The sequence below is a fragment of the Camarhynchus parvulus genome, chromosome 1 (assembly GCF_901933205.1).
Source record: "Camarhynchus parvulus chromosome 1, STF_HiC, whole genome shotgun sequence".
Classification (NCBI taxonomy): domain Eukaryota; kingdom Metazoa; phylum Chordata; class Aves; order Passeriformes; family Thraupidae; genus Camarhynchus; species Camarhynchus parvulus.
The window spans coordinates 28,094,782-28,120,749 of record NC_044571.1 but is presented as its reverse complement, the minus strand read 5'-3'; the positions used below and the strand labels follow the sequence as shown (position 1 = coordinate 28,120,749).

At 38.8% G+C, this 25,968-nt stretch overlaps 1 protein-coding gene across 1 annotated transcript in view; it reads left to right on the top strand.

Moving 5' to 3' along the window:
- LOC115903477 (pinopsin-like) overlaps nucleotides 1-25,968 on the top strand; it is an 80,316-nt gene that overhangs the window by 17,149 nt on the left and 37,199 nt on the right. The window contains exon 3 of the mRNA XM_030948029.1: nucleotides 14,595-14,920. Coding sequence (XP_030803889.1) covers nucleotides 14,595-14,920 — 326 coding nt within the window. The remainder of the gene's footprint in view (nucleotides 1-14,594; nucleotides 14,921-25,968) is intronic.

The window sequence follows — 25,968 nt, the reverse complement described above, 5'->3', positions numbered from 1 at the left end:
GTTGCTGAGCAATGCTGCTTAGTGGAAGTGGTTTGTGTAAAGTTCTCTATCCTAACTCTCTTTGCAGAACAGTAAGTCAGAAACAATTGCTGTGGATTTAAAGCCAGGTCTGTTTTCTTCCACATGTGGCAGTTTACATCAGTACTGCATCTCATTTGCTTGATGGCTCCATTTCATGTGGCTGTGCTGCAGTACTTCACAGTCAGGTTTTGTTGATTTTGAATTATTTTGTGTAGTATGGTCAGAAAACTTGTCACTTTTTCCTATCTTCCCCAGATCACTTATTAATGTGATGAATAGCCCACGGCCTAGCACAGATCCATGGGGATCTTTGCTGTCCACAGATTCCACTAAGAAAACTAATTTTTTTCTCCTGCTTTTTATTTCCTACCTCTATTTAATTATTCATTCACATCAAGATATCTGTTATTGCATGGCAGCTTACTATCCTTAAAAGCCTTTGGGCTAGTCAAAGTTGTTTGAAAATCGAAGTAGGTTTTATCCAAGTAGGCATCATCCCTGTCTGCATGGCACTGTCAAGGACCTCTGATGAATTAAGTAAGGTATGGCTTCCTTCCATGATAGCCACTCTTGCCCCAGTATGTCACACCTCCACTACTACACTTTCTAGTGCAATTTCCACCCATCTATGCAGTGTTGATTAGACTAACTGGTTGGGTGAAAATGTCCTGCAAAGGATTTCTGTCTGCATTGGTTATATTTAATTTTTTAATGGATGTAGCAAATGATCTCCTCTTTGAGGTCCTTTGGAGGGGTTAAGGAATGGGGAATACTACTTTTCATCTTTGCCCATCCTTCAGCCATCACAATGATCTTGGATAGAGACAGGAGCAGCCTTCTCTGGTGTTTCAGCTCACCTCCACATCATGTGAGATTGTGGGGTTGTAAAACTGCGCAAGAAACTCCCAGCTCAAAGACAATGTAAAGCCTGGTCATCATATTTTGAGACTGCATTCATAGTATCAGATATGACTATTTATTGACCAGTTAATATCTAATTAGAATAAAAACCAGTTTGACCACCAGATTTTATTAAAAACTTGACTCAGAAGAGTTAGTATTTGTAGTGTGCTCCACCCCTAGGAATGGTAACTGCCAAAGAAACCCCCAGATTGTAGAAAATCTTTATAAACATACCTTTATTATTAAAAATAAGTGGTTGGGTTCAGTGAAAAAGGAGGAGCTCATTGGAAAGACGTTGGTTGTGTGTTCTGGTGGATGCTTGGCTCACTGGCTAGCAGATGCTAACACTGTCATTTCACCTCTTAGCTGATTTGGTGCCATGTCCCACATACAGAAACCCCCTGAGACAGCATGTGATGTATTACAGCTGTGCACATCCTCAGCATGAAGGAAGCTCCTGGGGATGCCCCCACGTTTCAAAAGGAGCAGTCCTGGCAGGAGATGGGGGCCCTGCAGGATGGTGTGGCCATGGGGATGCAGCAGTGAACCTCACTGCCCTGAGAGCATCCTGCTGCTACATCAGGGCTGCACATCCATTTCTGCTTTTCTTATACATGTAAGCCCCAAAGAGTTTTCCTGAGATGTTGCTGTACAGGAGCTCCATCTAGTGCTGACATTTCTTATTTCAATTCCTTAAGGCAGCAGAATAAATATACTGATATGGAGGCAGCCAAGTCGTGAAGCTGAGTTTGCCGAGGCCAGCCTACTTTGCAGAATGCAAAGGGGTCCTGGATAACATATGGAAAGTGAGACAGAAGTGAACATTCAGGGATGTTTTTGTACTATGCTGGTATCATTGAGATGCAAAAGGGAATTCTTTGCACTGTTTATGCCACTGGGAGTTTGTTGTTTGGATGGATAGGCATATTAATAACATTGCAGAAAAATATATTAGTACTCAGTGATGCACATTAAGTCACCAGATACAGCTAGGAATTAAGACCACCTTCAAAGCACAAAATAAACACCTTTAAAAATTCAGAAAAGGAGGGGGAAAGAAAGAGGAAAACCCCAAATTTTTTTTTTCCTATTAAAAGTAATACATGCTGTCTGTATTGAAGATATCACCAAACACAAAGGAAAGGGTATAGTTGTACAAAGGATGGAACACAGAAATGACCATTGAGAGAAGAGAAAGAAAGATTTATTGAATAGGACCAGTAATGCTCATTGTCATATTTCTCCCAGCAGGGTTGGATCCAACAGAGATTTTTCAGTAATTTCTTTCAAGTGCAATTTTAAACTGTGACTGCCATTAGAGTTAAGCAGGAGGATAATTCTTTGGAGAAGGGAATGATTGCCTGTTCTGATGGACTCATGATTCCAAGTCATCTTAGCAAAAGAGAACAGAAAATTGCAGGCATTAGATAAATGGCAATTGGTGGATTTGTTTCTATTCAAAGTGAATGTTTGATATCTGAGGTAGCCTGTATTTGGAAAATGGTTGTAACTGCTAAGGTTCAACAAATTATTGTGGGAAATATTTTCTCAATTTCAAATAAGTAGAAATGCTTTTAATGCATTGAAAATCAAAAGGAAATTGTGCTCTGGTGATTAATATGTGGAAGCAACTAGAATAAGAGTCTATTAAAGAATATTTAATTTTTAACCATTTATTCTATGTTTATCATATAAATATTTGATAGGCATATCCAAATAAAGCCAATAGTGTTTTGAAGCACACCCCATTCTCAGCTCCTTCTGTCAGTTTTTAAGGCATCCATCCATTCCTCTGAAGTTCATATCCTTTATATTAGCCCTGAACTTATCAGTTGTTATATTCACATTGTGGTTTTGCTATATCATAAAAGTTCTTCTGTGATTCCTTTATTCACTGAACTTCAGGCAAGTCAGACTACTACTGGTTGGTTGTCTTCCAAGACCAGACCTCACTTTGAGTCCATTCATCTTAATTCTTAAATATCTTCCACGTTCAGTGGGCTTTCTTTTTATCTCTGGAAGGGTTTAGAGTCTTCTGCCAAAATCAGTTGGATGCAGGCTCATAAAATATATATCTCTTTTTCTTGTTTGGTACAGAAAAGGAAAAAGTGGACAAAGTTCTGGAGGTTTAGTGAAGAAGGAGCAGTATCCATATATGTCTGCCACTCTCCAGATCTGTTTGAATCCGTTCTGAATATTCATTTGTGTTTCTCATCTCAAAAAATGAAAAAAAAAAACCCAAACACCAACCCCCCTCAACAAAAACTAGAATCTTTGATAATATTTTGTGAAATCCCATATTCACAATCTCTCACCTGTTTCTCTGTCAGATTTGCTCATTTTATGATACCCTTCCACTAGCCCTACTGGCAATGAAAGTTGCTATCACACTTAACTGTTTTCTATCAATTTAACTGAATTTCTTTCATTCCAGGCTGCCTATCCCAGATTTTGCAGACCAATCAACATTCTTGCTGCCACTTTTTGGCATTTCCAGTATAATGGAAAAAGAAATGTAACCTGCAGAACCTTACTGGAGACTGTATATGACATAAATTTTTCCCTAGCAATGAAATGTCTACCATGAGACTCAGAGCTAGAAGGCAAAATGGAATTTTAATTTTTATTTAAACAATTAAAAAGTTTTGTTCTTTTTTCCTCTGTGATGCTGTGACTTAGGAGTTTTTCATATTTTACTTAAGTGCATATGTGTCTTGGTTTAGGGCAAATTTGGGAGGAAACCTCCAAAGGGGTCCCTCTAGAAAGCACATTCAAGCGGCCCCTCCCTGCACTGGTTCGGGAGACATAAATCTCCTTCAAGAAAAGTGGCAAAAAAGTGTTGATTCAACAAGCAAAGTATTCACAAACATGAGAAAATGAATAATATTAAATAATGGAACCTCTCGTTGTTCTGAAGAGATGGCAAATTCAGAGAGTCCTTTTGTAGTTCTGAGTCCTTGTTGTGGGTGTGTCCTTGCCTTTCTCTCAGTCTCTCTGGGGCTCGGGTCTCTCTCTTTGGAGCTCAGGTCCAGTGACCCAGGGACAGTGCAGCTTGGGGGGCCCCCAGACAATAATCCTTGTGTTCCCGGAATGAACAATGGCTGAACAGTTCCAGAAAAACCTTCTGGCCTCAGCTAACAAGAGAAAAAGCAGCAAAAACAGCAAGGGGAAACTCCCTGTCTGTCTGCAGAGCAGAGAACTCCGAGAGCACTGCTTATCTCTGTGTTTTGAATACAGCTGTGAAAAAAAAATTCCACCACTTTTCCTTCTTACCCTCTTTGCTCTCAGATCTAGTTTTAAAGATGCAGAACTTTTTACTGGGTTAAACAGATGAATGGGGATACAATTCAGCATCTTGAAGTCACCCCAGGACAATATGCTATGAGAAAACCAAGTCAATCAGTCAGCTTTTGAAAGTTTCTGCTTTTATGATTATAATAGTCTTACCTCCTCACTTGCAAAGAAATCTGTGATGGCAGCAGCTACTGGAGTGAGTACCACTGTGGTTTTGTGGAAGAAATGTATTGGTTTTAATGGAAGCAGAGCCCAAGAGTTTTACTTATAAGTATTAATGTTAAGTGGTATATAGAGAGTGGAAACAAAGGTGATGATGGATTGTTCTTACACAGTCTGTGATGCTGTGGCAATTGTTAGGTAAGATACTTTGGCCCAGAGGAACAAAATTGCTCCTGAAGAATAAGCAACCGTTAGAAAAAGACTGTTTCTTTTTTTTTACATCTTACTGCTTCTAAACCGTTCTTGTGAATACTAGACCTATAAATCGTATTTCATGCATAGTCCCTGGCAGATGATACTAAGATATGTTTTCAGAAAGACTTCTAAGGAGATACAGAAGTACAAATATGTTGGAAATGTCATGACTTTTATGTTGCTTAAATTTTTTGTTTCATTTTCATGTGTGGAGTATTTTATTTCTGTAGAGAACTGTCAGAAATGCTTTCATTTATATTCAGGAAAGTTATTTCCCTTGAAAACAGTACTGAGTCACTGATCAAATGAGTTCTGTATAACTCAATAACATATTTATGTAATACCATTCAGTAGAACAACTTGTAATTAAGCTCAAAACTTGAGATTTGAGGTATTAAGAGGCTTCATTTGAAGAGAGCTGTTTCTTACTGCTGTTCTTCTGTGTTTAAGTCCTTGGGCAAGCACAATGAAAGGTATCATCCAGAAAAAACGGCAGAAGAATACCTCAGCACAGGATTCCCCAATATTCTCAACTTGGGGCGTATCTGCATCTTACTTCCTCCATCTTATTGTGCCACGGAGCTTTTTAGCATATTCTCCAGTCAATGGAACAGCAGATATAGCAGCTGAAAAATGAGGGACTAGAAAGAAGGGAACATAGCTACATTAGTATGCATAACATTTCTGAGAGCCCTATGTGTTGCTCCTGTTAGGTACTTACCAGCACAGCATTTGTAAATGGAGACCAGAGCATGCCTCTTCCACTGCTACCAATGTCCTTCCAGCACGGCGCTCTTCCTTGCTTGCTGCGTCTCCGAGTTCACTGCTCACCACTGCATTGCGGCCTGACTTCAAAAGGAAAGTGTCCAACTTTTGGTGGGTCTAAGCCTGCCAGCTGCTGGTTCACGTTCCTCTTGCACTTCCAGCTGCATGATGCCCTTCCCCGGTGTCCTGGCTGTGGAGAGGGGGTGTAGCTCAGCGCTGTTTGGATGTGTCCAGGTTGCTATTCCATAACATTCACATCATTGCTGCAGGCATGGTTTCAGGAGAAATAAAAGGTGAGTGCCCCCCGCCAGAAGTGTGTCATTTTGTCTCACTCTTCACTGGGCGGATTGCTGGGATCAGCTGTGTGGACCCTGTCCTCTGTTGCCACTGCCTGTCCCCTTCCCAGTTCCTCCAAGACATGGCTTGGAGACATGGTCCTGAAAAAGTGGCAGCCTTGCCTCCAAGACATTGGGCTGAAAAGCAGCACCGGTGCAGGAAGCATCTGCAGGAAACAGGGGTGGAGGGGAGCCTGGTTCCAGCCAAGCTGAGCCAAAAGGAGCAGAGTGGAGCCAGGTGGAGCAAGGTAGAACAGTTCAAAGTGGCCATGTTGCTTGGAACTGAACCAGTGGAGCACAGCGATCTGGAAAAAAACCAGGCAACACAGCACAGATTATCCAGCTTTTGGGGGATTTGTCCATCGTGATTTTCGTTGTCTCAGGCTTGGGAACAGGAGTGCTGGCTGCAGATAGTGCCCAACAGCTTTTCTTCATCTGGAGAAACCATGTGGTGCTGGGCATGGGAACGGCCACCACCCTGACTTTGTCCTGGAGGCCATGCAGAGCTAAGCTGAGGTAATGAACAACTCCTCGTGTGTAAAGCACCTTCTCTTTTTGTATACTTTTGTTATTAACATTGCTGCTATTACTGTGCTTTTCTGATTCCATTGCTGTTTGCCTTCAATAAATTATTATCTCTACCTGTAGTCCCTGCCTTTGTCCCTCTCTTGCCACAAGGGTTCAGGGAAGAGGAGTGGCTTATTTAGAGATTCATTTCTGGCTGGTGTTAAATCACCGCACTAGGATATTATGTGAAAACTGCCCCCCAGGAGTGGGTATTACATGCACACACATACATAAATGGAGTCTTGTGAATATATGAAGCAGCATTGTTTTCTCTTCATTCAGCAACACATTTAAGCAGCAATGGTGGGAGTTGCTGTTGGTTAACCTCTGCCATGGGGCAGAGGCAGGCCCCTCTGGAGTAATTAGAAGGTCATGTGGATGCCATGTGGGAACTTAGTATCACTTACTATCCCTTTGATTTCCCCTCTACATTTTGTACATGGCTAGCAGATGGTCAGATGCACCCCCAAGGGTGCTCAGCTTGCACCGTCCTGCAGTGGGGCTCAGTAGCAGAACAGCCAGGTACACCCTGGTTCCATGCCTTGTACCAGGCGCTTAGCTGCATTTTACCCTGTCTCTGTCTCAGCAGCTGAGTTTGGGCTGGATGTGGGCTGCAGTGGTACTGGGGTGTGTGTGGATTTGCTGTGGGGTTACTGTAGTGGTTTTTGGTTCGCCAATCTGAGTTTTCCGGATAATGCACCAATTAGTGTAGTGGGTTTAGTGCTGACCAAATGCCAGTGGACCCACTAGAATTATTTACTCATTTCCTGCTGTGAGATGTGGGTTAGGAGGAGGGCAGAATAGGCTCAAAACTTTAAGGGCTATAAAGAAAACTTTATTAACAGAACTAAAAGAAAAAGATAATAAAAATCAGAATAAACGTTCAGAACACTTCTCCTCCCCCACACCCTCTTTTCTTTCCCACTGACAACATAAAGAGACAATACATAGAACTTTAAGTCAGTTTACCACCTCTATGATAGTCTTTCTTCAGTTCTCTTAGGGAGAGGAGTCTCTCTTGCCATGCCACGGAGACTTCTCCACAATAAACTCTTCTCTAGTGGCTTTGGTGTAACAGTGAATCACCCACCGGGGAAAGGAAAGTCTGTTTGCAGTGTTAAAGTCTCTCCCATACCTTGCGGCTTTCCGACAGCTGCTTTCATGGGCCACGTCACCTTATTGGGGTGCTATTTTAAGAATAAGCTGTTCTAGCATGAAAACAAAGGTTCTCTTCTTTTATCTCTGGGAACACAGGATTTCTTCTTCTATCCCTGGGGCACTGTTTCTCATCTCTCTTATCTTTCTCTGTTCAAGGTTGTCATTTAAATCACAGCTACTGCAACATCTGCTTATTTCAATACTGGTTCTTCTGCTCACAGCTGTAGTTAGAACACTACACCCCCCCAGTGCATTCCAGGAATTACTGGGAAAAACAAAGTCTGATATATCAAATATATCTTCACCACAGCCTTACAAAAGAATTTCATCCCAAGACTAAGGCATCTCCTCAATCCCTTCCCATCTAGCATTCGACTCCTTCTTCACTGACCTCAGTGTCACATGTTGTTTCCTCTACATGTCTTCACCCTTTCCTTCTCCTGATTCGGGAGAGAATTGGTGTTTATAGGTTCATTTGTTCTCAAGCTTTATCAATTGAAACAGTTTTTATAGTGTTCCTCAGTGCTGAAAGGTCGATCTCGTCCAGACTCTGCAATCAAGGAATTGCTGTGTCTTTCGCTGCCAATCTTGTGGTCCCCACTGGCACTGCATCATCAAGCCATGCTGGCTCCCGGCGCCACCCTGCACTTTTCCTGCATGCAGGGTGCCAGGAAAAAGAAAAAAAGCCTGCTGCCGCTGCTTTTGTCTTTCTGTCCGCAGCATAACTGGCTAAAAGTGGCTAAACAAAGTCTCATGGCGGTGAGATAGCCACAGCTGTGCAGTGCTGCTCCACTTGTGGTGATTTTGGCCGTGCAATCCCAGCCATGTGGCCACTGCTGCACCAGGCCAGCGGTAGCCACTTCCGACCCCAGGCTGCTTCTGGCCTTGCTCCCACCCCAGCACTGGCCACAGGGCCACTCCTGGTGCTTTTACTGGGATAAACAAAGTCCATTTGACCATGCTGAGAGAGCTGTGGCCACATGGCACTACCCTAGGCATGTGGGTTTCAGCCGGGCAGTCCTGGCCACATGGCTGCTCCTGGTCTTGGGGCCTCCCCCAGTGCCAGCTGTGGGGCCACTCCTGGTGGAGAGTCCTGGCCACATGGTTGCTCACAGCATTGGGATAGTTCCAGTAGCATGGCCAGGCATGGCAGCAGCAGAAATCCCAGCTGAGCCATGCACCGACCAGGCCGTGGGGGCCAGCTCGGCCAGTGCCACAGCAGAGCCCGGCCAGGCCCTGCCAGGCCAGTGCCCAGTTACCTGTTCAAAGGCTGGAAGCCAGAGAGCTTTTTCCCAGGTTTTGTTCGCTCTTAAATGTGCTTTTCCATAGAGGCATGTTAAGCTCTTTTAGGTGATTTAACCAGGTGTCAATCTTCAAAACTAGCCAGCTGATCAGCTCTGCCAGATCCCCACAGGGAACCACCCCCACAACCTGTGGACTTTCCCCCCCAACTGAAAACCAGACTTTGTTAAACCGTGATAGTTACTGAGGTTGGTACACAGGATGCAGGGAGGGAAAGGGGTTGTAAAGGCCTGAAGACAGCCCAGCAGAAGAGTGAAAACAGTTTGAGCAGGTAAAAGAGAGCTTTGTTTCCAGCAGTGAAAGGTATTGATTCAGCCAAGCCTGAAGGATTGTGTGCTGACAATAACAGTATTAATACTCATGGGTGGAGGATCCTGCACCCACTGAGAGAAGCATGACCTCAAGGAAATGCCAACAGGGTGCAGCAGTCTTGCCTCAGATGTACAAGACATTTACAGGCAGGATTTGTAAGCAGTGAAGGATTTCTGATAGCTGGAGTCTCTTGTTCTCTATGTTGCACAAAAAGAAATTCTAGACAGGACCTCTTAAGCACAGACCCTGTGGGTGTGAGAGTGTGAGTGAATGAAAACTATGAGACAATGCCTGTGAGTGGGTAAAATCAACCTTCATGGAGGCTGGGTGTGGAAAATCTGTCTTGGGTTTTTGCAAGCACTTGAATTTAGTTTTTCTCCATTAATTTTTTGTTGAAGAAGGTGCTATTGTATCCCTCCATTCTCAGTCTGCCTAAGGTTACCTGTGTTTTCTTTTCATTGCCCTTGGTCAATGTTGATAACTGGAACGTAGTGGAGGATATCCCTTTCAACGTACAATCAGGACTGCTCCAGGAAGCCCCAGGACTCAAACCATGATGTAGTCTAATGAACTACAGGCCATTTGAGAGGGCAAGTATGTCTAAATTAGAAGTCAAAACGTTGATCCAGTGTAGGCTGAATTCCTGGGATTCTCAGTTTTTCATAGCCTCCTGACCATGGGTGAGCTGCATCCCCTTTCCGGTTACTACTACATCAGTGAGCAGCATAAACCATCAAAAATGAATAAGAAAATGTAACACTTTTAGATAGAACCCATGGGAACAAAGTGTAATGATTTGCTGAGCCTTTTACAGCATACTCTCTGCTGTGCTGCCAGGGAGAAATGTACAGATCCTTAAATAAAAGTAAAGAATAGATAATGTTTCAGATGATAGCCCTATAAATAGATGTCTGTCCTGGTTTATGACTTCAAATTTAGTTTCGTGCACTCTACTCACTGCACCTAATTGCCATGTAGCAAGGTTTATGCTCCACATCCAGCTAGTATCAAAGTCACTTATTTCCATGGTTAACTTTTGAATAATTATCTATTCCTGTAATGCAATCTGCATGCAGGAATTTTTGACATTTTTCGGTACTGTTCAGTGAGAATCTAATTTTTGTTCCTATGTGCACATGAAATGTTGGGGGAGCAAATTACATTTCTCAGTATGATTGACTCCTGTGGAGTTATTTGTCTAGGTATCAGCTTGAGGCTCTAAATGTTTGTTGGAAGCAAATTCCATTTAGATTTGCAATTTGTGAACCTAATTTTGTTGCAGTTCTAGGAAAAATTATTCATTTGAAATTAATATACACAGTCTACACAGTCATAAATGTTACTACTCAATAAATGAAACATTGGCATAAAAAATTACAATTATTTTCTTCTTTTTATAGCTTGCATTAATTTTTTTAATTTGTTTTCTGGTTGTTAAGGCCATGGAGATTGCACTCAAGTCTTTTCTTTAGAGACAATCCTAAAGTATTTAATTGCATTTTGTTTTTAAGCTGAGATTCTCACTAGTTCCTCCGACTACAACAGATAGTGCATAAAATAGAATACCAGATAGCTGCAGGATTTCTAGCAAAGGTCACTACAGTTAAATGCACCTGGCATTAAGAAAACTCTGTATGCAAAGCTAGGAGGCATAATGAAAACTGGGAGGCTTTATTCCACTTTAGCCAAAACAGATTACAAGAAGGTCATGAGGAAGGGCTGAGGAAACTACAAGCCTGTTAATCTAAAATCAGTACCTGGAAAAATTATGGAGAGGATGACACTGAGTGCTAAAGAATAGCATGTAAAGGACAAGGCAACCATCAGTTTTTTTGCTGGCAGCTCATTCACTGCAAGGTGACAGGTCATGCACGCCTGATCTTCATATTTCGTTTCCAGCCATTGTTAAATTAAGTACTGAACACAAAACCTGGTTTTGCCTTTTCTACAAAATAATGTTGTTTCAGTCCAACACATGAGTATCTGTTATAATTGATGAAAGGATAGTGGTGTATTTTTAGGATTCAGTTACTGAACTAATAAAAGAGTGAGATTAAAAAAAATGTTTGCTTGGTTTTTTGTTTTAATTAAAAAGCTGAGAATATTCTTAGCAACCAGGGACGCTGGAGCTCCTCAGTCCCAGCATTGCAACAAGGTTGCTCTTGATGTAGTTTGGTTTTGATCAGTCTTGGCTTCTGCGTTAAGGTGAAATGCCCTCTATCAGCAAGGTTGGATGCAGCTGCAGTGTTGGGGCACATCTTGTGACTTTGTCTTCACTGCCCAATGTCACACAAAGCAAACTCAGGGAGGGTTACAGCGGCCTCTATTGTTCCTATTTCTTCCTCACCTGGGTAATAGGTGTTTTAATTAGTCGCAGCCAATTCAACAAAATGTATCTCACTGTTGGAAAAAGCTACTTGTTATTTTTTTATTTTGATTTTGGATTTGAATTTATATTTTTGTCTTTCAAAGCACCAGTTCTTTCAAAGTAATTATAATTTTTCTGAAAAGTTAGTTGGACTTACTAAGTTTGAACCACATAAAGAATGTTGAATTCTTTTATCTCTTATGAACTACCTCTTCAGTGTACTCCTCATTTTCCCCTGTCTTGAAAGTAATAGAAGTCAGTGTGTAGTGGTATTAATTGTAGTGTTATTAAAAAGTTCAAACCTTGAAGTCTTACTGTGCCAAACTCAAAAATAATGGAATTTTTTCATGAACTTTTGTGGTCTGGCATTCCATAAATTACAATTTTTGTCCTCCAGAGAAAAGTGTAGTTTGTGTCATGTCAGTGGGACTCAAAAATAAGGTGAGCAAAGATGAATTGGCTCCTGCCAAGATGTGCAATTAAATGTAATGAATTTTCTTCTAGATAGAGAAGAAAATTATTTTCTCTAATTTAAAAGCAACTTTTGTGTGTTTGTCTGATAGCTAATATTTGATTCATTCTTGACTGACATCACCATGATCCTAATTTACTATCTGAACATTAATTCTATGCCGGTGTAAGACAGAACTTTTCTGCGTCTGAAAACAAGTATCCTGCATTCATGGTCAATTGTCTTCAGAGCCATGCCGTAGAGCCATCCATCATAAATACCAGTGTAAGAAAAGCTAAGCAGCTTCCTTTGGCAATAGGTGAAGATGAGAGGAAGAGTAAATTATGCCATAAATCATGACAATACACACCACAAGAAGCTGCTGGGCAGTGGCACAGCCACAGGGATGAGCAGGCAGAGCTGGCAGCCAGGCTGGACCTGAGAGCCCCAGGGTGAAAGCAGAAATCCAGGAAGCAGGGCCCCAAGCTAGAGAAATCTGAACATCCTGTCTGGATTTTCTAGGCAGCCCCACACATGCAGGAATGTAGGATATGCTCAACAAAAGTACAGCTCACTTGCTATCTCATCAAAGTAGGGAAAATGCAGTCTCAATTGCCATCAGAGGTACAGTGAGAACAATAGATCCTTGCTGTACAGCACCCAGCTGGGAAGGGAGAGATTTCTTGTTCCTGAGACAGTTTTCTGTTAGTCCATGATTGTCAAATCTAAAGAACAGAAATAGATCTGTAACACCTGACAGAGGCCTAAGTTTCAAATATAAAGTCTGGATTTTTGCCTTAGGTGCCTACATGAGCTAAATGTTTTTGATAGAAAGGAGCTCTTTAGTCAAGCAGATAAAAATATGGAAAGCAGCAATGCTAAGAAAGTGAAGATAATTAAGTGTGGGCTGGGAGCATGAAGAGAGTAGTAGATTCTTTGCTTTTGAGTCCAAGGGCTTTCAAGAGTGGTGTTATGTAGGAAATCAGCCTAGGTGAGGGATGGTGAGAAAGTCTCCCTGTCTCTAAAGTAGCCTAGCTTTAAAGCCAGTTTATAAGTCACTTGAATTTAGTGGAGCTATTACAGCTGTAAATGTATCTACTCTTTAGGGCTGACTTCCTAGTACGGAAAATAATTTAGTAGACTCTTGTAACAAGAAAGAAATTTTCTTCTTCAAAAGTTGCCTTCTCCTCACACCCTTTTGCTTTCTTTCCCCCTGAGAAATAAGGCATCCTATTGCAGCAAGCAGTGCTTGCATTTCCCATGGGTCCTTTGCCTACCCAGCTCTGCATTAAGTAACTGCAAATTGTCAGAATGACAGAAATAGCTGTGCCTGCATCCAGTTAACTCAGAAATGAGTCACAGAATTGTAAGGAAAAGTGGAGCAAAATGCTGTGCCTGGGGAAAATATCCCACTGTGCCCTGTGTGGGTCTGTGTGTGGGTTTTATTCCCAGGTAAAGGATAGAGTAGTGCTATTCCCAAGGGAAGTCTCTGACTCACCTCTATTCCATGCCTGGGAAGGAGCTACAGGAGAAGCTGACAGTTAAATGGGGAAAATGGATTGCAGTTATGGATTGCCCTGAAGAACACCTTTTCTTTTAACCCATTTGCTGGGAGTAGGTACCACTCAAAAGCAAAGAATTTTGGCAGGCTATATATCTCAGTGCTGTTGCTAATAGCAAAGATCAAGAAAAAACTCTTGGAAAGAGCTGGACTGACATTGATCTATTCAGGTTTTTCTTCTTACAGGAGCAAAAGGAAGGGGACTGGAAAGCATATTGGAAAATATGGTTTTAAAATATGGTTTTAAAGCTCTTCAAACAAGTTCCTTCTGTCATAAGTCCTGGGAGTGGTATCCAGTGTTGTGTCACACCGAATTTCAAGGAAGCTGCAAGGAGAATAAAACCATAGGAAATAACAAACCCCTCTCCATTAAGTTGTGACTAAGAACCTACCATGGAAAACCATACAGTTTTGAAGAGGGGGTTGGATCCCAAACCTTAAAAAAGAGAATGGAAATATCCTACAACCAGAATTTTAAAGCCTTCCTCTGCAAGATATAATGGATTTATGACACTTAGGGCTTAATAATAACCTAAATCACTTTTAAACCTGATTGTCTAATATATATGAAAATAAAGTTGCAACTTGCCATATCCCAGTCATGATGTTGTTGTCGGTTTTTTCCATATATGGGTGGTCAAAACTGAAGGTTCATCTAGCTGATGGGGAGAGCAAAAGAAGAAAAAACTTCTTTCACTTTGGGGTTCCCAGTCTTAAATATGTGGCTTTTTGTTTTCTTTTTCCCTGTAAAAGTCAATACACTATTTGAAAATGCTCATGGATTTTAAAAGTTGAATAGTCCTTATCAAGGGAATCTTTCACAATTTTATTAGCTCAGATAGAAAATGGATTTCTCCTGAGTAATACTAAAACAGATAAAGCTGAAAACCTGACTAGAAGATGGATATCTGTCAAATATAAAAATCTTCCAATGTAAGATAAATCTGAGTTAAACAAAATTTGACAGGATGGACAGAGCAACCAGGAGCAGTGAGGATTAACGTATAGAGAATAATGGAAATTGTTTCACTGTTGCTTCAAATATATAATAACCAAAAAACCCATCTGCTTTCTTGGGATTTGGAATGGATACATGCAAAATAATGGAAGTAAGCATTTATATTGCTTGGTTCATTGCAGGTGTCGTGTCGCTGATCTCCCTGGCCGTGCTGTCCTACGAGCGCTACAGCACTCTCACCCTGTGCCACAAGCGCAGCGATGATTTCCGCAAGGCTCTGCTGGCAGTTGGTGGTTCTTGGATTTATTCCTTGGTCTGGACTGTGCCACCTCTGCTTGGTTGGAGCAGTTATGGGGTAGAAGGTGCAGGCACAAGCTGTTCAGTACGCTGGTCCTCAGAGTCGGCTGAGTCCACGTCCTACATCATCTGTCTGTTCATCTTCTGCTTGGCTGTCCCCGTGATGGTCATGATGTACTGCTACGGGCGCCTCCTCTACGCGGTCAAACAGGTAAGCAGCTGCCCGCTCTCATAGTGCAGACTGCTCTCAGGCAGGTTCTACATTTCTATTTTATCTAATTTGGAAGTTCTGGTGCTAGAGAGCAAATCAGCAAGCCAAAATGAAATTGAAAAGGCTGCAGAAATCCTCAAGGAAGGAGCATGAGGTCTTCAGCAGTCTTAATTCTCCTGAAGCTCCAGTCAAAACAAAGAGATAACATCATACAGATATGGATTTTGTGATTGGCAATACTGTGGAAAACAGTATATGGGAAAACCAGCATATCAGAGGGAAGTTTGCATTTGTAATGAAGTAAAAATTCATTTATGAATTTTAATAAATAATTAATAATTATTTTATTTTTGAATGAATTTTATTATTATGAATTTTAATAATTCATACATGTTTATGAATTAGACATCCATGCAAATACTTCCTGGTTTTGGAGCATAAAATTTAATAATTTCTGCTCCTTAATCTCTGGAATCTCAACTCTACCTCAATGTAATTCTACTGTGATTTTTTGAATTATCCCAAGGATCATCTCCTCCTTGTAATTCTAGGCCACATTTAAATTTTCCTTCTAACTACAACCACCATTACCACTACTATCTACTACTACCACTACTACTTCTACCACTACTATGATACTTCTCTCAGTGGTTTAAGGTGCACTGCAGATATTCCAAAATGAAACAGACCCTGAAAAGGGTGTGGTATTGTGAAGTTTGAATACACTTGGGACAGTAATGAAATTGTTTAATGATGAATAATGAGAGAGGAATTAATGCATAAGTGTTCTCTATAAAGCAATTCTCAAAAATGTTCATATGAATTAACTAAGGATGTTAAAAGGGGAAAAAAAGCAGTAAACCCCTGAATTGAGGCACTCCTACAGAATTAAAGTGAATGTAGTTTGATTTGATTAGTCATAAGGAATTAAGTTTGATTGTCTTACACAATTTGTCAAAACTTTGAGAACACTTTAAGCCCAAATGGGAAATCTTCTCCTCTTTGAGTATTGAGTGGGCCAGTAAAATCCCTTTTATGAATCACACATTAGTACTCTTCTTAAAAGTTGTGCAATATTAATATAGAAAAAAATTCCTGTCATTGTAAACCATTCAGTTGAAGTGTCAGTCCATATCTGACCCCTGGACAGCAGTTTCTTTTGCCAACACCTCAAAGTAAGAATATGATCTTGGAATATGTGGTACTAAAACCATGCAGAAGATACTTGTTTCTTAAAACATTAGCTGCTCTTTCCTTCAGCCCTCACTGCCCTTGCTGACAACAGTCATCATCCACAGTGTACAAATACCTGCATGGATGAAGCTTCTGTAGCACATACTTTAGCCTCTAGTGCTAAATGTAGACTTGTGTTATTCCAATCACTATTTTTAAAATTCAATTATATTTTATATTCAATTATATCAAAGGCATTCATCACCTCACTGATCTGCCTGATTGGTCTCAAGAAGTTGTGGCAAACATACTCAGGGAACAAAGTATTATAGAAATGATATGTGCACTCTATAGCCACTTTCTATTTGGTCATGAAGACTGGGTGGACTGGGCAGATTAGGTTGATTGATCAATCAACTGTGCAGAGGGGAGAAAAAAGAGGGGAGGTAGAGCATTTTCCATCCATCCTCTCTTCTCCATTCTCCTCATGCCTTCCAGAGTGATCTGCAAGCCTGTGGAGTGTTGAGGTTAGAGGATCCTGAGAAATTTTGTAAATGGTGGAAGTGAAAAAAAATTGAACCCAATCTTGCATAACCTGTTGGAGGGACAGGCAAGGAACCAACCCTTGTTAAATGCAAAGGCACTTCAGTGAGGATTCGATCATATCTTTAAAGTTGTTATGACTAGGGGTCCTAAGAGCTGCCTGAGTATTTGTGAAGTCTTGAATAGCTAAACCTTAAATTTTTACACAAAATATCTAATGCTTTCTTGGTGCTTATAAGAGATTTTCTTGATAAGTTATATTCACCAAAGAAAATCTCAATCAGAAATCTTACCAGTCCTTAGCTTTCTGTGATGTACCAGGAACTATTTTCACCACCATAATCCTAAAACCTTGCATTTCATAATTTTTTTACGACATATATATAAATTTCTAATGAACATACCATGACACAGTCACTGAAGTATAGTACTTTCCTTTTGATCTGAGGTCCTTTAACTGTTCTGTAATAAATAGGATAGTTCATGAAATGCTAAAGTACATCATGTTCCAAACTAGAGGAAGAGATGAGCAATATGCAAATGAACATATAGTAGTTCTTATATAAAAGTACAAAGAGTAGGTAAGATAATTTAAAAAAGGTTAAGAGAGTTGCATTCATTGTAATGCTGTACCTTTCTGGTGTGGACAAAAAAAAGAATTATCTTGCAATTTTCTGGCCTTGTAGATTAAAGTCCTGTAACCCTCTGTGGTATGTATTTGAAGAAATATGGAAGCATGGCAAACATAGAAGGTGCATTGTTCCAAATTCAGCTCCTTGCTACATTTTCAGACTGCATTTCATAATTTTGCCAGATTTATAGAAATTTTCTATGTTAGAGCACTGAAGCAACAATGGTATTGCATCCTGAAATCAAGAGTGCAGGAGTTATGCCATTGTTAATAGTGCAGTGTAAATTTATTGAGGTGGGAGAAATATCTTAAGATATTTGGGATAGCTAATGCAAGAACTGGCATGATGCCTTCATTTTTTTCTTTGTGTGGACAATGTTTATAGGTCTGCCTTTCTCTTTTTCTTCCTAAATTTAGTCAGGTGCTGTAGCATTTTGTCACTTGAAGCATAGATCCCATGAAGTCAGCTGCAAGCTGACATAATGGTATAAAGGATTTCATTAATACTGGTTTTATGAAAGATCATCTTTTCAAGGAATTAAAAATCAGTAACATCCTTGTATAAATTATGTTAATAGCAAATGCTATTAAATAGCATTAAAACACAACTCCACCACTACCTCAGAGCTCTTGCCATTTATCACACTTGAAGATCCTTAGGAATTACATTTTTCTTTAAAGTTATGAGCTTTTTTTTCCAGATTGGCTTTATCTGGATGGTTGAGTCTGATCAAAGGGGCAAAGTTTTCTCCTTCACAAATTATTCACCTGTATTTTATTCATGCACATTCTACAGCACAAGGGAAGGAAGTTGAGGATGGTTTATTTTTTCTTGTACAATCATGGGAATTTTTTTTCCAGTTTTTGGCTTATGATGCTTCTCTGTGACTCTACTCTTTCATTCCCTCTGGAAAAATGTTCTTTCTGAAGTCACTGTCAGTTGTTTACACTTTGAAAAGTGGTCTCCCAAATGTGGAATTACAGAGATTAGCATTGTGATCACTGTAGCACAAAAGACACTATGTGATTAAAATCCTCCACTGAGGGGCCCAGAGAACTCATGTGAACCAGCCTAATGAAAATTAGAAAAACTTTTAAAAAGAGATCTCTTCAGCCCGCATTATCTCCTACTTACATGCAAAAATCCTGCCCAAGGACAAGAAGGGTCCCAGAAGGATGTTTCAAGAAAAGTTTTCAGTTTGGTTTTATAAAAGACTCTCATCTCATTGTCAGTCTTCTTTCATTGAAAGCTGTGCTTGAACAAAGCTTGGAACTTTTTGTGAAATGTAGCTAGGACATGGAAAAAAAAGAAAAAGGACTGTAAGCAGAGCACAAAGACTTAAACATGCAATTCTTACTCTGCAAGAGACTGTGTGTTGAAGTGAGCAAAGGGCCAATGTTTTATGGAGTTCTGGAGCAGATGGACTTGAAATGTGACCTGATAGTCCTACAGTGTGATGGTTTTTGTTTTGTTTATTTTTCCTGTCATCATTTCAGTTCTACTTTGTCTTTGAAAAACCAAAAAGAAAGAAAACAGAAAAATATTTAGGGAAAATTTAAAGACTAATTGAGGCAGAAATTGGCCTTACCAGTATGTCTGGTCCTCCATCCTGTGATGCACCTGTTCTTGCTTAATTCCTAAAAAGCATCTACCTTTAATTAGTGACCAAAATGTGAGTCCAGGTAGTGCAATTTCCCAACTATTTCCCTTTACAGCAATATTTTTGTTTCTTTTGAGAAGTGCCACATGATTTCTGACTTCCAAATATCATAGGAGATCTAGATCTAGAGCCTTTTATTGTCCCATCTCCTGACTTTTATGAGTCTTGTCATCTTGTTGGGGAATAGGGAAAGTCACAATTACACAGTAGAGAGCTGTGTATTCCTCTTTATTACTCCTCTTCCAGATTTCAAAGTACCTAATTTAGCAGAGGAAAAGTGTTTCCATCTCTTATGTCAAAAATAATGCCCCAGAGTGAAATTATCACTTGGTTATAAAGTAAACTAATTTTTAAATCTGTATGGTGAAATTTCGACTCTAGGTTATTTTTAAAAGATTTGGGTATAAACAGCAGTGGTGACTTCGAAATCTCCTGTGCTCATACAGGAAATCTAAGAGAAAAAGGAATGAAGAGAGATAAATTTTTATAATTTCTGATTCCTTAATCTTGTTTTATATCTGTACTATTTGGAACAGTTAAACCATATCTGTAAAAGCATTTATTGTATCATTATTCCTTAAAGTAGTAAGGAAAGGACAACAAAGTGGAAGGACCGCGCCTGTGAATGTGTCCAGTTTTACATCTCTTTTGGAAATGATCATTTGGAGGAAGAGAGCACATTAGGGCAGAATGCTTAATGATTTAAACTGAAAAAAAATCTTCACCTAATACAAAGAATAGGATGGGAACATAATTATTTTTCCATCATTTCTTCATGTGTTCCATATGCCTATCTATAGAGAAACTTGATTTTCTGAAAGTTCATATTTCATGGCACTGAAGTTATGATTTACACTGAGAAAGCTGATAAGGCAATTAGGCACCATTAAATCTTAACTTCTTAGAACCCTAAATAAATCCAGATTTGTAGTCATAGAGGCAAAGTTAAAAAAATTCCGGTTCTTTAATTAAAAAAATAAGTCCTAAGAAAAGTAATTCAGGTGAAGATGATGTAGACCTGATTGTATAGTTCCTGTAGATCATCCCTTTCAAATGTGATTAAGTATTTTGGGATTTGACTTGGTTTCAGGTATGTTTGACCTTTGCTGCATCTAAGCCTAAACAGACAGATAGACTCGTTAGAAAGCCATGTCTTGTTATTTTCTACCATATACTCATAAATTTTATTTCTTTCCATTGGATCTTAATATACCCTTTCCCTTCTAGTTTCTGGTGGCATAGAAGAAAAATGATAAATAGTTTTGCCTTTACTTTTTAAACCTTGCCATAAATATATAGTAATTACATCTCATTCAAATGAAAAAGAGATTTAGCTTGCAAATTAATTAATAGATGTCTTCTGTCCCATTATCACGAAGAAAAGGGAACTTATTAAAATAGAAGTCTCAGGTTGAGAGAATTGTAATAAACTTACAAAATATAATGAAATATATTGGCTGGATTATTAACTACTATAAAGTGATACAGCCTATCACAAAAAATAATAAAAATAAATATTTCCAAATTTTCTGTACAGCATTCAGCAAGCACCTAGCAGAAAATTTTCAGCATTGGCTTACTGGGCAGTTTTTTGACCTTTGCCAAATTCTTCATGTGCAAGCCACCCTACAGCCAGAACTCAAAGCTGGCAACAGACCATTTTTTTGATTCTGTGATGACAGGAATGTTTTGTGATAACCGACACTGTTTTTTATTGTTTGATTCTATGGTATTTGCCATAAGAATGGGCTTTAAGAGACAAATTTGCATTCCTGTGTAACACTGCAATTTTTTCAGAATTTCTAGATCATATCTCCAGTAGAAAAACTGACTGCTTTTTGTTGTTTCAAAGTAGAGGAGCACTGAAAGACATTAGACTGCATATAGTATGTATCTGTGATGAGTTCTTTGAAATTCTGAGTTTTTTCAAATCTTCTTGGCTTCTAAACATGATCAAAATTATTAGAATTCTGTAGGTGAACTGATATCTGGAATAAAAAAGCATGGAATACTTGGGAAAAAAAGCCATATATCACTATTTCTTAGTAAGTTATTAAATTCTGTTGAATATGTAATTTATTTAGACTCAGATTGCAATCTGTAGATGGTATTACATACATAAGATATCCTTGCATATCAACTCTTTCTGTTTAAAAAATTTTTGATAATTTCTGTAAGCACTCTCATCTTCACAGCTTATGAGTCCCATTGCTTCTTTTCTCCTTTACCCTCACAGCATTCTTTAGATAGATCCCTCCCTCCCTTCCTTCCTTCCTTCCTTCCTTCCTTCCTTCCATGATTTCCATACATTTTTTCCTTTGATGGTTTGAAGATGCTGTGAATATACGCTGATTTTCCAAGGCTTTGCAAAACTTATACTACTGTCCTATTGTACTGAGAAGAAATTTTCAGAAATTTCAGAAATTACCTAGAATTCAAGGCATTTTAAGAATCTATCTATCCTATTTTTTTTCTCTCTACATTCCCTCTGTACTCAGTAAAGAAAGAAAATCACATCAAGGAGTTTATTCTCAAAACCAGCAAATTTTTTTCAGCTGATGGTACATAAGATGAGTAGCATTAAAAGAGGCAAATTCTATTATAACAAAACAAGGAAATAGTTTCGCCTTAAAAAGAGGATATGGTGTATCATAATTATTATATTTTAATGGTACATGTTTTCAATTATTTTCAAAAAATGCTAAAAAAGTTAAATCATTATGCTATTATGTAATTGCTATTTAATGCCAGGTCATAGCATAAAGTACAAACATAGCATAACTTGAAGAAAAAGCTGTAGCATTCTGACACTAACTTCTGACATTCATACTTTTATAAACAGCAATGTTCAGATGCCAGTATTTCAGGTTTCAGACAGTTATATCCTTACATTTTTGTTCAAGAATATTTTGGTGAAGAAGGTGCTGATTATTCCTGTTAGCTGATATTTTTTAAATTTCATTTTCATGGGAAACCTGTTTGAATAAAAAGTTGCTTTCATTAGCTAGGAAGAAGATTTACTAGTATGCTTAGTTTTTAAAGTGGTTAATTAGTCTTTCATAACTATTAGGGTTTTGCCAGGAGTCAAAGTGATTATTAGGTAGCTATCATGAAAACACTGTAAATATAGTATTGATTTTTGGGGTTTTCTGCTTTCAACTGCAAAAAAATTTCAGTTTTTTGCACTACATTTATACCAGTTTTTATTAAAGGATTCTGTCTCAAGGGAATAAAGTTCAGTGTTTTCTGTAACAGTGGAGAAAAATGTCAAATCCTGAGAAATAAAGGAGAAAGCTCACATTTTATTTTCTTTGTGTATAGCTGCAAGGCTTATAAGTTCACCATCTCAGCTTTTAGGAGAGTAAAGGTATGTGAATCAATACTACCTAAAGTACCTTTCAAAATCTTTAAGGACATCAACAGCTGTGCTTGCACAGACACCTCTAGCTCACGAATGACAGGTATACTCACTCAGGGCTGTTCTCGGCAGTTCTGATTAAAAAGTGTCAACTGAATGTTATAGCATGTCATCAGATTCGTCTTTGAGGTCTGATCATGCTGGAAGGGAAGCAGACATGAGAAAAGATCATGATCTTCTTTCCCCTGTGCTTGCAGGAGTATAAATCATTAGTTAATTGTCTGCGTTTTGCAGAGAAGCAGTGATAAAACTTAAGTGTAAATCAGGCACTGTATAAATTCATTGTAAATCAAATTAATGTCTGGTCAGAAAATAGGAATTCATTATGTTTGCCACTTTTCATACTTTAGATAAACTAGGGAGAAAATAAGTCTGTCATAATCTTTAATGACAAGCTCATAGAAATTTAAGACCTGATCCATTAATCTCTGGATGCACACAAAAATAGCTTGTGGTTTAATGAGTCTTTTAGTTTACAGCAAATGGTGTATATCAATACCAAGTGCTCATAACGACTCAGTTCAGGGTATGCTATAGTAAAGCTTTTTCCTGATAAGAAAAAGCATGAGGTTTTTTTGTTTGGTGGGGATTTTTTGTTGTTTTTTTTCCTTTTTGCTCACTCCTTATAAAACTGGAAAGGTTAAATGTACAGAAGGGTGTTTTGTACTGTAAAACATGCAGGGTTTTGTACTTACATTTCAGCATGCAAGAACTTAGCTACACTTACTTACTCTTCTGTAGTTTAACTCCACTTCAGAGACTAACTTGTGACCTGAGGCAAACTCCCTGACTGAAGACTTGGAGGAAAATTAATTGTCCAACGTGTAGCAGCAAGGCAGCATTGTACCCTAGAGAAACACTTCTGAAGGTCTGTCCGCAGACCAAGGCCAGTGCCTTGGCCACAGCAGAGAACTGGTGCAGTTTGCAGGGGCCAGGTGGTGGCTGCTCCTGGGCAGGTCTGGGAAAACATACCCAGCTTCCAGCAGACAGAAACCCATCTTTGTGAACTTTGTAGTACAGAGGCTTCTGAGGCTTTTTAAAATTAAGTACTAACATATAACTTTTCAAAACTTCTGCTCCTGCTGGAAGAAAAGAGATACAGTTCAGGCACTTTCCCAGTTTGCCCCTGACACTTGCTTTATGGGGAGCTTTCTTTATTGAAGGAGTATTTCTCCAAACCTTCCCAGGAGAATTGATGCCCATATATAACGTCATGTAGACAGTTTTATGTTTCTTCTTATTAGGCAGATGTGTTATTTTAATTTCACTTTATTGGTAATGCAGTTGTTAGATGAACTCTTCAGCTGCTTAGTTATAAAGATCTTCATATTTAAAAGCTCAGGAATCCTTGTGCAGTAAATCAATATCCTTATCCCTATAAAGGATAGGAAAGAAAAAGATAAGATCTTAATTAGCCAATGTTTCCTTCAGAGAAATATGTATAAGGTGCTTTACTCTACTTCTCAAGTTATTTTTAATCTGTTGACTCTCCAACTTTTCTATTTCATACAGTTTTCGTTGTAAGGTAACCACTGTCCCCTTTGTGGTCTTAATTCATTCTTCACTTGTTATTTCAATGTATAAAACTAAGGAGGTGAACATTCACTCTTAATTTATAGTGTCTAGGGTCCTGAGACTTCATTAAGCATCTTTTTTTTTCAATGGTCTTTCTTTTAAAATGTCTACACCATATGCATCTTAAAACAACAAACAGTGGTCTCTGGCTTGAGGTGGAGTCACCTGGTCTTACAATGAATGGGTGATTATTTGACTTTTAGTAGTACAACTGACATCTGCTAAGCAGCTAAATTAATCACAGATGAGTAGGTGCTAGGGTTGCCTTAGGGTATATTCCAGACCTCCTGTACTTGGGAGTGGTAACCTGAATTTAAATAGGAGACCTGTCAACTAAAAAGCTTCTAAGGTAATAAAAAGCATGAAGGGTATTTCTAAGGGGAATCTCAGCAATATTTGTTTTGTTTCTGGTCACTTACATGGCAGAAGAAGAACAACATTGCAGTTTCAGAAGGCTGTGATATTAATTTTATCTGGTAATATAACACTTCACTTGAAAGTACCCCAAACATGGCAAAATAGATTTTAATTTACCTGAAATCTTGCTACTTATATTTGACCTATTAAAGATTAAATAAAAACAAAATTTGAATAAAACCGACCTGCACAGAAATTAAAAAGGAAGAAATTAATAAATATACTGAGACTAAATGATAAACAATAAGACAGACAAAAATCGTGTAAACACAACCAATAAAGAATGGAACTTCCCTTACCTGGAGCACACTGAAGTATACACATTTTTTTATTCCCATTATCATAGTTAAAAATTTGGTTATATGTCTGTAAAACACTGCATACAAGCTCCTACCTTGCACAGAAAATAGAATGAATATTGCCATTAGTTCCTGGTTGCAGCTGTCCCTGGTTAAATACCAGTAGCACTCTGCTCTGCTCTGATGCCCTCAACATGCAGTTGGGCATTTAAAAACACCTCTCTCTGGGAAAGTTCATTTAACGAATTCACCTTGAATAATTTTTGTACTTTCTCTATTGTTATGGGTTGCAAGAGCTCAATAAAAATCCTTAAATGCTTTACCTGATCCCTGAGCAACTTCAGGATAAATGTTCAGTTCAGTTAAAATGTCAGTTGAAAGAATTGACTTTCACATTGCTCTAACCTGGCCTTTCTGCATCAATCTTTAATCTTTTCTGAAGAAAATGTGTAACTTTGGTTGGTAACTTGGCCTTGGCCTTTTATTAATTGCATGCTACTCCTGGGAGAATTTTCTTTTTGTATGTTTTCTTTCACTATTCAGCAGTGTAAATGATCTTCGGCCCTGCTTATGCTTCTGTGCTCCAGGATGGTCAAGGCTCAGTAGGTGCTTAGCCATGTCAGCCTGGAACATTTTGGATTTTCTCAATATAGAATTAAATGGATTTGCTTTGGTCTCCATTGCTTGCCAGGTAAGTTCAGGATGTTAATTCAGTCTAAATGTCAAGTTAAAAGTAATACAATTCCAGCCTGCTGAATCATCTTGTTAACTCATTCTTCTTTTCACTTTGACCTTTCCTTAGGGAGGTACAGGTATTGCTCGATTAGTTTCAGCCTTTCCAGAAGAATGGCAGAATTTTATATGACTACACCATCTCTGAGGTCATTAAATTCACACTGGACAGGTTTTTACTGGGTCTAACTATATCTATCCCTGCTTACTCATTGCACTGTGAAGAATTCTTCTGTCGCAAAACTAAGAAATGAAAGTGTTGCTCACAAGTGAACTGAATTTGCAATATCCTTATTTAATAAATATTGACTTGAAGAATGCTGGACTTGTTAGTGAACCATTGCTAAAATAGTATATATATCTGGGCACTAATTGTCCCAGATGTATTGACCCTACTGAAATTAGAATTAGAAGGAATTCTAGAGAATTATTAAAAATATCTGTGTTGATTTTTCCTGGCTGTAATTGTAAAAAAAAAAAAAAAAAAAAAAACAAAACAAATATATCCAAACCAAAATTAAGCTGTAAAAAACCAAATTGTTCTAGTGCCAATCTCTTCTTTGCAAAATAAAGGATATATTATACAATTAGAAGTAGTA